Source organism: Heteronotia binoei, chromosome 10, assembly GCF_032191835.1.
Source record: "Heteronotia binoei isolate CCM8104 ecotype False Entrance Well chromosome 10, APGP_CSIRO_Hbin_v1, whole genome shotgun sequence".
In the NCBI taxonomy this organism is placed as follows: Eukaryota; Metazoa; Chordata; class Lepidosauria; order Squamata; family Gekkonidae; genus Heteronotia; species Heteronotia binoei.
The window spans coordinates 68,888,419-68,901,029 of NC_083232.1; the positions used below are offsets into that span (position 1 = coordinate 68,888,419).

At 42.8% G+C, this 12,611-nt stretch overlaps 1 protein-coding gene across 1 annotated transcript in view; it reads right to left on the reverse strand.

Moving 5' to 3' along the window:
• The window catches only part of TOPAZ1 (testis and ovary specific TOPAZ 1), a 67,267-nt gene extending 65,274 nt beyond the window's left edge, over positions 1–1,993 (reverse strand). Inside the window, exons 1-2 of the mRNA XM_060248840.1 lie at positions 1,914–1,993; positions 477–1,323 (exon numbers count right to left, since the gene is read on the reverse strand). Of these exons, the coding sequence (XP_060104823.1) occupies positions 477–1,323 (847 nt within the window). The 5' untranslated portion in view covers positions 1,914–1,993. The remainder of the gene's footprint in view (positions 1–476; positions 1,324–1,913) is intronic.
• Between the last annotated feature and the right edge of the window lie 10,618 nt (positions 1,994–12,611).

Consider the following 12,611-nt stretch of genomic DNA (forward strand, 5'->3'; position numbering starts at 1 on the left):
ATATCTATATAAACATTTGAAAACGAAAATTACTATGCTGTTCCAATTGCATTCTCAGGATGAGCTACACATCTCATATTTTTCTTAGTGAAAATTAATTTTAACACAAAAAACTAAATACAAAACATTTAAATGGCTTTTTGCAAAGCATTAGTGCAACAAGCATTGCTTCCTAACATGACCGCTAAGTTGTTTTTTTAAAAAACTCATTGGAAGCATGGCATTTTATCCTGGCTCCTGTAAAAAAGATTACTTTCTGAAATGTTTCAACAAAAATTATACATGCTAGCTGCATATTTCTAATAACACTGTTCAAAATCATGAACATGAGTGATTTTTCCTTACAGCTTTTGGATTCTGAAAAGGCAACATGATAGACTGATTCAGATACAATCACATAACAAAGCATAGGGGAAATACATGCCAAAATATGAGAAGAGAAATAAATATATAATGAATATGAAATGCATTCTTACTAGATGATTTGATCTTTATTTTTAGTTCAGGCACAATTTCATCTTTCCCACATTTCTCACTACAGCCTGTTACCCTGGCAATTAACTGACCTTCTGTAGGTGCAGAATCCACTATCTGTCCCCTAGCCATTTGCTTTTCTAGGGTCCTTATCCTGTACCAAGGAATCTCCATAGCAACAGACTTTTCCTGCTTCCAGTCTAGCTTATCGCTATCATTTTTACATATCTTTGATTTCAGTAAGGCTCTAGTTACCATCCTATGCCTCCCCTCTTTTGCTATGCTTCTGAACTTTTTCCTGTCTTTTAGACACCCTACATTTTCCAATAAACATCTGTCTTGTTTTAGAGCTTGTAAATCCTCACAGGATTTTGTTTGGGCCAGTTCCAGGGAACAGCGTTTATAGTTTTGCTGCAAGGCTTGTCCTTCCTCCTGAGGCTCTGACAAAGAGCTACGCCTTTTCAACCTAAGGCACGATGCAAATTTTTTTTGCAAAGTAGTTTTAGAAGCAGCACAATGTTGCTGTTTCCCCATACTCTGGGCAGCTTTTTTTGAACAACTATCTTCTACCAAGTTCTCATCTTCCTTCAGGTTTGTGTCCACAGCAAAGTTTATCTCTGCTTTGTAGTCCAGCACTACTGATACACATTTCCCACAGCTTGTCCGTTTCCTTCTTTCAGAGAAAAGCCACTTGTTTTGTTCCTTCTCCTTTGCCTCTGAAGAACCCTCAGAATTAGGAGCAAGTGGCTCAGTTAAGTCAGTAGGCTGCTCTAGTAAGGCCTGGTCTTTTGGGCAGCCTTTAAAGGCAGACCCATGTTCCTGCTTACTCTTCCGGGTCTTCTGTACCATCTTGGAGGCAAAACAGAAAACGTTCACTCATTAGAAAAACTCAGAAAAAAATGAGCTTTTTCTCACGTGCTTTTCTCACCTACAACTTTGTTTTAAAGTTACTTTGTGCTTACCAAGCATAAGCAACATTTCTTAGCTAAAACAATAAGAGTTCCTAGCATTCCCCAAGGAGACTCAACTTAAAATTCAGTTTTGAGACAAAAAAGGGCGTTTCCCAAATACTTTAGTGCACAAGGCTTAAGCAGCCGAGCTTTAAGACTCGTCTTCTTTAAAGACGCTGCAATGAGAGGCAAAAATCCAGAAACCAATGCATACTGGCCCTGCTCTCCAGCACGAATTAGTTGCCTCCTAGCATCTGAACCCCTTTTGGCAGCGGAGGTCGACTCTGGAATCCTTCTCTTCCCCAAAACTGAAACACAGGCTACACCCGCGCCGGCTCTGAACTCTGCATTTTTGCTATATTATCTCCCCCACCCCCAAACAGGAGTGAAAAAATCTCTATTGAAATCTCTAACTCGAAAAAAAAGGCAAAGCCCCCCCCCTTTGAACCCCCTCCCCTTCCTCACAACGTTTCAGTTCACCCAACGCACAACCCTAGGAAGACAGACTCCAGCAGAGCCCCGCAGACGTTCAATCAACACCCCAACCCTACACCGGCCATCGAGTAGAGCCTTTTGTAACCCCTCCCTCTTTCCTTCCCACACTCACATTATCAGAGGCCGAATAGGGTAAGCGTATGAAGTAAATTAGCGGGAAGAGAGGCTGGGGGCGTGACACGCAGGCGCCTCAGGAAGTCGATCAGTGAAAAAGGGCAGCTTGGGACTGGGAAGGGGATGGTCGTTTTTCGGCGCGCGCGAGGGAACTATCACTTTATCTTGCAAGCGGGGCTGCTTTAAAAAACCAGCATCGGGATATTGAGCTAGTTTTCAGGGAGACAGAGCTAACAAAAGTCGCATATATTAGTAGAGACTGATATTTTCTCTATTTTGTAACGAAGCTGCCGGGGGGGGGGGGGGAGAGAACCAGTCTCAAAATGGCACAAGTGCGTCTTTTCCATTCTTTTATGCAGCTGTTTCATAAAGTTACACCTCCAACTGATGGGGGTGTGTGTCCAGAAAAGGGCATTCTGCACAGCAAGAGTCATTCAACCGCTTCTAACTCCCCAGTACTTAATTTCTTAAAAAAAAAAAATTAAAATTGAGTGCCACGCCTTATGCGTTGGCTAAAGAGCTCAGCGGCTTTATCCCAGACTGATGGTTGTGTTTATTTGGGGAGGCGGATTCTGGAAGCCTCAGGGTTCTGCAATACCATTTCATGCCATTCAGTGGCATATTTTGCTCTGAGGTTCTGAGTGCTTATTATATATGAATTCTTGACAATAAATGTGTTGGTTGTGAATACGTCCCCTGGATCCCCTCACGCCAAACTCCAAAGAAACCTGTGCTCTTGTGCAATAGGAATTTCCTACTTTTAGAGTTGTTGATCTGAAAGACCCAGGTTTGAGGGCCCACTCAACTACAGACCTTGGGCATACCAATCTCTTTGAGTTTCACCTACTTTACAGGGTCGTTAAGATGAAATGGAGGAAGAGTAATACTGTAATCTTTGAGTCCCTATCGGGGAGGAAGAGGAGTATAACTTATTAAAAATAAAGAAATGCAAGGCCTTTGCTTTCTTGGGTTTAAATACTGATGTTTGGTGCTCAGTTTGGTCTAGAAATTTGAATGTTTATTTAAAAAATATATGTTTATACAGTATTTTATGAGAAACTTAAGCTTCTTTTGAAGTAAACAAGTACATAGGTAGATAAGTAGAGCTTTGTCCTTGAATATTTATTGGGCCAAGAAAATGCGGGGACAGAAGTTCACAGCCTCTTAAATTCAGATTAATGGAATGGTTGCAACAAAACTTATACTCCAAAACATTAAAGGGGGACTTGGCTATTAGTTCCAGCTACAGTGAGCCATTATGCTGTAGCAGACTGCCTTGAATCAGTCAGGAAAAGGAAAGGTCCCCTGTGCAATCACCAGACGCTTCCAACTCTGGGGTGACTCTTTCACGCTTTCACGGCAGACTTTTTATGGGGTGGTTTGCCATTGCCTTCCCCAGTCTTTTACACTTCCCCCCAGCAAGCTGGGTACTCATTTTATCGACCTCGGAAGGATGGAAGGCTGAGTCAACCTTGGGCCGGCTATCTGAATCCAGCTTCCATCGGATTCGAACTCAGGTCATGAGCAGAGAGTTCAGATCACAGTACTACAGTACTGCTGCTTTACCACTCTGTGCTACGGGGCTGCAGAGTCAACTCTCAATCTAATTTAAAAATCTTGTGAGGATAAAATGGGAGGGGAGAGATTATATATGCCATTCTGAGCAGCTGTTTGCACTTAAGGAGAAATGCAATATATAACCTACATTTAACAATTATATATCCACCTACACCATATCGCATTTACTACCCATAGTCTGGGTAATTCATTTGCAATCTTAAGGAAAAAACTGAATAGCTCTATGTACAGTTTGGTATAGCCAGTTTGATGTAGTGGTTAAGTGTGTGGACTCTTATCTGGGAGAACCGGGTTTGATTCTCCACTCCTCCACTTGCTGGAATGGCCTTGGGTTAGCCATAGCTCTGGCAGAGGTTGCCCTTGAAAGGCAGCTGCTGTGAGAAGCCCTCTCAGCCCCACCCACCTCACAGGGTGTCTGTTGTGGGGGGAGAAGATATAGGAGATTGTAAGCTGCTCTGAGTCTCTGATTCAGAGAGAAGGGTGGGGTATAAATGTACAATTCTACAGTGACTCAAGCACTTTGAAAGAAAGCAGAATACAAATTATTAAGTAATTATCTTCCATATATCCAGACTCATGAACCTATAGTCGAAAAGGAGTGGTTATAGTACAGTTGACCATTGACAGACTCTAACTTCTGTGTTCAGTTTATCCAGTGAGATCATAAGACTGTCCACTGTATGTATTCCATATTCTCATTCACATTGAAAGCCAGTGTCTGCAATAGAGTGCTGGACTAAGATCTGGGAAATTCGGGTTCAAATCCCTACTTTGCCATGGAAGCTCACTGGGCAACATTGTACTGGTAACTCAGCATAACCTACATCACAGCCTTATTGTTGGGAGAAAACTGCTATAAGCGTTGGGGAGTAAAGTAAGGCATGAATAACGAACACACACATGCACCTGTTCCCAGTCAAATTTCTGACAACCATTAATGTTCCTCCAAAGCACATCCCTCACTCCTACCCGCAAACATCTCAACAGGATGGCATGGGTCCATTGTGTCAAAGGCTGCTAAGTCTAATAAAAACAGCAGAGAGAAATTAGCTTTTGTTTACATGTCAATGAAGGTCATCTTCTATGACAGCCAGCACTGTCTCTGTCTCATAGCACAACCTAAAGCCATCGTCCTTACTAATGCCTTACCACTTAAAAGGTGAAATCCATAGTAACCATTTTCTTGCTGTTTTACTATTACATTCATTGACTGTAAGGAGACACAAAAGCAGTTAAAAGCACACAGGTACAACTACAGCCAATACATATACTTCAAACCCAATGGGTTGGATGCAGTTAACTTTTCTACTGCTGAAAAAAAGATGTATCGGGTACTCTGACCACAAAAAAAGGCTATTCTGGGGATGGGACCGCGCTAGGGTTTTTACCACCCTAGGCTGCTACCCCAACCGTGCCCCCCATGGGGGGGGGCCTTTAAAAGGGGGGAGGGGTTGCAGCATGCTCTCTTTCCTCCATGACCTTGTCTTCACTTTCTGGCTGCTTTCCTTTGCAGGGGAGGCAGCCCAAGAGCAAGGCTGAGCCGCCTCTTTCCTTCACCCAAGTCTCAGGCTGGGGAAAGAGGTAGTGTGGGGCCTCGTCTTCACTCTCTAGCTGCCTCCTGTTGCAGGGGAGGCAGCCCAAGAGCAAGGCTGAGCCGCCTCTTTCCTCCACCTGAGTCTCAGGTGGGGGAAGAGGCGGTGTGGGTCAGCTGGCATGTGGGTAGGGGGTGCCTAGCGGCGCCCAGTAGGCCATGGAGCACCCTAGGAAGCCAACTATATGGCCCATTCCCACCTGCTGACCATATCTGGGAATCACGAGTGTATGTGAGATGGAGCTACAATAGAGAGGGCAACAGAGTTAAAAAGCTGGGTGGTTCTAACCAATACTCCCTCTAAGCTGCAGAGTCTTGTGAGCAAAAATTCAACTTGTGAGCTACTGGCATTACAGTTGTGAGCTATGGCATAAATTGGTTTGCTCTGGGGTCAGTTTTCCTGGGCTAAGACAAAAATGCGTGAGCTGGAGGCTAAAAAACTGAGTTGGCTCACACTAACTCAGCTTAGAGGAAACACTGGTTCTAACCTAGTATCCCTTTTAGGGGCTCTCTATCTATTATGCCACATAACAGGGGTGGCCAAAACTTGCTTAACGTAAAGAGCTACATAGAATAAACATCAGATGTTTGAGAGCCGCAAGACATGAACATCAGATGTTAGAGAGCCACAAGGAAGGCAGGAAGGCAAATAGATGGGGGGGGTGGGAAGAGGGAAAAAGAAGTGGAAAGAAAGCAACTTTAAAGGAATTATCCAAGCCACCGGCTGGCTTGGCTTGGAGAAGTGGTTTAAACAGAAATGCCTTCCCAAAGTTGACTGGCGGGGTGGTAGGGGCTTCGAGAGCCATGCAATATGTGTGAAAGAGCCGCATGTGGCTCCTGAGCTATAGTTTGGCCACTCCTGCCACATGAACTAAGATAGCTGACTGAATGATCACTCTTGAATGTCTTCAATATTTGCTGAACAGAAATAACTCTTGAAGACTTGTGACTTAAAAGGACATACGTACATTATTTTAAAAGAACCCTTACAATATTTTTCTTAGTGTGCCACTAGATGGTGCCATACTGGTGTGCCTTGTAGGAATTGACTGCTGCAGAAATCACACAGTTTAATTGTTCAAAATTCTAAGGAATAGAGCAGGGGTGGCCAGCGGTAGCTCTCCAGATGTTTTTTGCCTACAACTCCCATCAGTCCAGCCAGAGCTACCGTTGGCCACCCCTGGAATAGAGAATGAGGTGTTTTTTTGGCGGGGGGGGGGGGGAATACATGAATAAAACACTGCTTAATGTATTAGCTTTATTTTGTTCTTGAACAATGTTTTTAATTAATCTGAATGCAATCTTCACTATATATTTCTATTGTATTGGACTCCACAGTAATAATATCATTAGCTGCTATTTGCTGTGCAATGCCATAAAAATCCCTTCTGTTTTAGGAACCCAATAGTTAATGCAGGTTAGAGGGAGAATTATGCTCTGAATTTCATCAGTTTGGGAAGAAAAATCTGTATGTTGAACCCAACCAGCTGTTCTTCCTGTGAAAAAAAAGGAAGGATTTTCTTTGACCATCCAGAAATATTGTGCCGGGGGTCATAGGACTTGCATGAACAAAAGTAATGTGGGTTGAGGGCTGTGGTATGGATTGGAATTGGGTGAATGAAAAGGGTGGCTGGATCCAACTTTGTAAAGGCACAGAATGAAGATTTCTCTGGAGAAACATTCCAGCTTCGAACTCCTTTCTAAAAAATGCCCACCAGAGCCCTATTTTGAAGTCTTAGTCTTAAAACCTTTTTACTCAAAAGTTTCACTGGATACTCAGTGGTGATAGGTTCTAATTAGAGATAAATGTTTGGGGACTAAGCAGATCTTTAAAACCACCAAAATATAATCAATAAATTAAAAATGCCAAAACCAGAGGAAGGATATAGTCTGCCCAAATGGAAAAGAGCTTAGTATTACCTTATCTGTATTTCCTTCTAAATGTCAAAAGTGGTCAGCTTCTCAATGCTTAACAGGATGGCATAAAGAATAATATCACAGTGAAAGGCATCAGAGAAACCATCTAGTCGTAGAAACCAGTTGCAGCTTCTGGCAATCTAAACCCATATTTAGGAAAACTGTCCAAGGCTCTTTATCTTCTCAGTGGTTAGGATGACATGAGGTAGGACAACCTTAATATCCCCATGTTAGAGAAGGGGGAAGGTTACTGCTGCTGGCAATGATTTATTGATTACTAGGAATAAGACCTGTTGTGGAGAAAAATACAACAGGTTCTAGAAAGAGGCTCTGGGTGAGTACCCAATTTTGGTTATGACCTTCAAGGCCTTGAGTGGTCTGGGACTGACATCTCTACGGGACCATCTCCTCTGCTACATTCCTGGAAGAGCATTACACTCCACAGGTTGAAATCTGCTGGTGATCCCTGGCTCCAAAGAGATCCCGCTGTCCTCAATGAGGACCAGGACTTTTTCAGTCCTGGCCCCGACCTAGTGGAATGTTCTGCTGGAAGACACTAGGGTCCTGTGGGATCTTCTACAATTTTGCAGGGCTTATAAAGCAGAGATGTTCAGCCAGGCTTTTGCTTGAGGACAGTGATGGTTGTGGGGCCGGCACTTCTCTGTTTCCCCCCCTCAAGGGGAGGGGTCACTGTTCACAATGCAGTGTCTAGAAAGCAGAAATTGATAGCACTTTACAATAGATGTCATTGGGTTAGTAATTTGTATTTTGTCAATTGGTTTTACTGATTATTATATGTATTTTATTGTTGTACATCACCTAGAGCCCGGCACTAGCTGGGAAGAGGCCATTCATAAATCAAATAAATAAATAATACCCCCCACCACCACTGTTGCTGTCTTCCCACCCACCCAAATGAAGGCATTCACTCCCCCCAAATCTCAAAGGAAGCTGATCTCTGTCATCTGGAGAGCAGTTGTAATTCTGAGTGATCTCCACTCTTGGAGATTGAAGACCTGGACTTCACTGGGAGATTGGCAATGGTGGAATTGGCTGGTTTGGAGGGTGAAGTATATGGCATTGTACCTGTCTGAGGTCGCACACCTTCATAAACCCACCCTTTCCGGGTTCCGCCCCTCAAATCTCCAGGAATTTTCCAACCTGGAATTGGCAACTGCTAAATCACACTGGCAGTCATGGGGGATGCTGCTGCTGAACAGGAGCAAGCAGCCAGGCCTAGTTAAGTCACACCAGCCAGGTGGCATCAAGTCATCCAGAGGGTGCTGCTAGGTCTAGGGTAGCCAGCCTCCTGGTGGAGCCTAAAGATCTCCTGGGATCACAACTGAACTCCAGGCAACAAATCTCTCTACCCATCATGGAGAAAAGAACTGCTTTCCAGGGTGGACTGTATGCCATTCTGTTCACCTGAGACCTTTCCCTTTACTGGCAGAAGTTGGTTGCCTAGCAACAGCTTCTGGCTTGGGGTGGGGCTGAGGGGAGGAGAGAGACAGGGAGTGGCAAGAAAGAGGTGGCAGCCATTGCCTGTGAGGAAACACTCCCAGTGAAGCCAAACCTTGCCACCTAGTTGCATTACATTGGTGGCGGTGGCTCCCTGACTATTTATGTGACCTTTGGAGGCTGCATGTGCTGGGAGGCCATCTGTGTGGGCCGTTGATGAGGCGGCAGAAGTCTATTGCCAGTGATACTTTTCGTGAGGCTGGTTGACAGAGAGGATACAGAGAAGAGTTGGAGATGTGTCTGTCTCTGAGGTAAGACTGTTTTGGTGGTTTGTTCGACATATCCAGGCCTGCAGTAGGTGGTAACAGGGAAGTCAGCCAGTGGGAGACCAGAGACACTGAGTGAGCTGTGATGGGCCAATTATTTGCCAAGTGCATGGAATGCACTCATTAGCGAATGGGAGAGCTCCATTTGGCCACCAGCATGTTTTCATCATCTGGACACATGATAAGGAAGCTCTGGAGAGGTTCCATCAGAACTGCAACAATTTTTGTCCCAGCATCAACTTACCATCTACACAACAAGTACACTTCCCAGATATCACTGTGAAACTATTCAATGGACACATAAAACACCACCTTAAATTGAAAACCCACTCGCTATCTTTGGTCTCAAGCAGGGTAGCGCTCTTTGCTCTTGCAGCTAGAAAAGTTAGATCCAAGGTGGCTTCTAGTAATGCATCACACTGAACTCTATAGTTCAGCATAGTTAATATTATTTAACTATTTCAAAGGTATTCTTGAAATTTTAGAAGCGTCATACAGTTTTAACCTGAAGACTTGGGGCGATTTCCCACACAGCTTACCGAGGAGCGAAGTCCCTCCTCACCGCGCAGCGTCTGCTCGGATTTCCCACCAACTGCTCCGCGGATTCAGGAAGTGCCGCACCTTTTGCGTCTCAAATGGAAATCGCTAAAACCCTAGTTTACGTTAGCAACGCAAAAGGTACGGCACTTCCGGAATCCGCGGAGCAGTTGGTGGGAAATCCGAGCAGACGCTGCGCGGTGAGGAGGGACTTCGCTCCTTGGTAAGCTGTGTGGGAAATCGCCCTTGGTTTTTAAGCTGGGTATTTTTTAATGTAAATTCTATATTGTGTTTTTGATAATGTGCTTTTATATTGTAACAGCCAGTGGCCATGTACAATAAACCATTTTCACCCACTATCAAACATACCTGCATGCTTCCAGCTACCATTTGGAACATATATAACAATCCATATTTTACAGTCTAGGACTGTGTTAACGGTTGGATTTGTTCTGGCCCTTTTCACTAACACCCATGGACCACCTTATAGAGACACAGACTCAGGAACCAAACTCCACAACAGACCTAGATGCCAGTGTTGTCCCCATATACTCTGGGATAATACTGTTATGGGACCTGCTATGCCATCCTGGGCTCATCAACTTGCACATCATCCAATTTAATATGTACCATCATATGCCAACAGTGTCCTTCTGTTGTCTACATTAGACAAACTTATGGGTCTCTGCATGAGAGAATCAATTAACACAAATTGGGCAGAAGAAACCTCAACATTCAGAAGTCACCGGGAGAATATTTTAATCTCCTTGGTCATACTGTTGTTGTTGGAAAGTGCTGTCAAATTGCAGCCAACTTACCGTATGGTGACGTAGGTTTTTCAAGGCATGAGACATTCAGAGGTGGTTTTCTATTGCCTGCCTCTGCATAGTGACCCTGGACTTCCTTGGTGGTCTCCCATTCAAGTATGGACCATCACTGACCCTGTTTAGCTTTCAAGATCTGACATGATTGATCTAGCCTGTGCTGCCCAAGTTATGGCAAACATATCGTTACAGACATAAGTTTTACACACAAAGCAAAGAGAATATACAATATGAAACTGCTGACTTAGAACTCATCAATAAATTAAATACTACCTGTCATGCTGCCTTAAACAGAGGTTTAGATTTCCTTACACACTGCAGTTTCTAAAAGCTCTACAAGACTCACTTTATAGAAATTGCAATTGCTGTTCTTAACATGTTTTACCAGACTATAACGTTATACCAGTATCTGTAAATTTTCACTTAAACTTACCACTGTGCTTACCTGTTTGAACTTCTGATGACTTTCACAGTCTGTTATTTATAACTTCTGTTCCATCTCAGACACGCAGAACTCACACTTCAGAAGTTTTATGAATGGATCATACCTATATTTCTTCCTCTTTTCCTCCCATGTTGGTTGAAGTGTACCTCATTCCTCGTCTGAAGAAGTGTGCATGCACACAAAAGCTTACATTCTGAATAAAAGTTTGTTGGTCTTAAAGGTGCTACTTGACTCCTGCTTTGTTCTACTGCTTTAGACCAACACGGCTGTCCACCTGGATCTATCATGATGAAATATACTCCCTGCCTTAAGTCCTCCTTCCCACCCACTTGTGATTTTCCCACTTACGCAGGATCTCTATATATTTGAAGGAGTGATCTGTGATTCACCAAAGCTCATATTGTAATAAATATTTTTGGACTTTAAGGTGATACTGGACTTTTGGAAATTAGCCTGCCTAAGATTAGCTAGTGAGTTAGTAACTGAGCATAGATTTGAACTGAAGAGCTTGAGCACATTACAGTACACTAAGCATGTTGCGATTTTAGAGGGAGTGTTGGTTGCTAATTAAAAAAAAATTCTTTCACTTTTATTGGACAAATATTTTGAAAATAATTTTAAAGTCAATCTTACCGTAGTTTTTAAATACTACTGTGACTTGGGTCTCCAAAGAACACTACACAGTTATTTCATTTTGTTTCTCTGTCTGTGCTACAGAGTCTGGACCAATGTAAGAATGGCCATGTTCAGAACTGCAGAACATTCCTCCCAGCAGCTCAGCAAGCTATCATTTATTTTTAATTGCTCCCCACAGTGGAGGCCAATTAAGGATGAAGACAGCAGGGTAAGGATCGCTCACAAACCCTTTGAAGGGCACAGACTAAGCATTTGCTTTGCCGGAAGGTGGCCATTAACACATTGCATTTGTATAAGAATGCAAACGCTTGGACACACTCTATAGGATCAAGTGCGATACAGTACTCCTTTAAACTAAGTTTTAGGGCAGATGGCAACAGAAATGACAGAATATCACCCCTGGGGTTATGAACTTTGAAAATTAGATTTATGTTCTTTATCTGTCCCATTTTCTGCAGGAAGCACCTGCTATAGTATCTCTAAAACCTACGTTATTTACTCTTTTGCTCTGAAATACCAGATTTTCGTAGTATAGTAATGTTCAAAGGATCCTGAGATGCTCAAGAGAAAGGCTGACATGTAAATATTTTAAATAAATAATGATATTATAGAGGAAATGGTATGTGTTTAGGCAGTTAAACTTTTAAGAATTCTCTGGCTAGCATTTCTATTCAGCTCTTGAACGCTGAAAAAATTGTGGTCATTTCTTTTCCAATTGGGACAATTTGGAAAACAATATTATCAGTTCCAGTTTGTTTAAATCTAGATATTTATAATTGGCTTCTGGATTGCAGTCTATGTGTTTAAATAGGAAAAAGAATGCAATAATATAATATAATGCACTGAAATCTTAGAACTGTTCTGATTGTGATTAATTTTTCTTTACCATCCTATTTACACAGAATGAATTTGAATACATTAAACTGTTACTGATTACTTGATGAATAGATTAAACTAGGCTTGATTATTCTAAGATGAGTTCCAAAGGACCTGTGACTTTAAAACTTCTTGTCTTCACAGCAAGAATATTGCATACTTTTTGTGGAAAAGCTGAAGCATTCTCAGTTTGTTCACGTGCCACTAAAGGTAGCTAGCCTAGAATGACCACTGGACGCTTACCATGAAGGGTCCTTCTCCTCTGAGGATGCGAGGACATCTTGTGGGTGTTTCCCCAAAAGCTATTAATTTTAGCCTTAAAAGGGGGTGTGTCAAGAAACTGACCTTTGTGACAGCCATTTGTGTGTCACATGTGTGTTCTCATGTTTG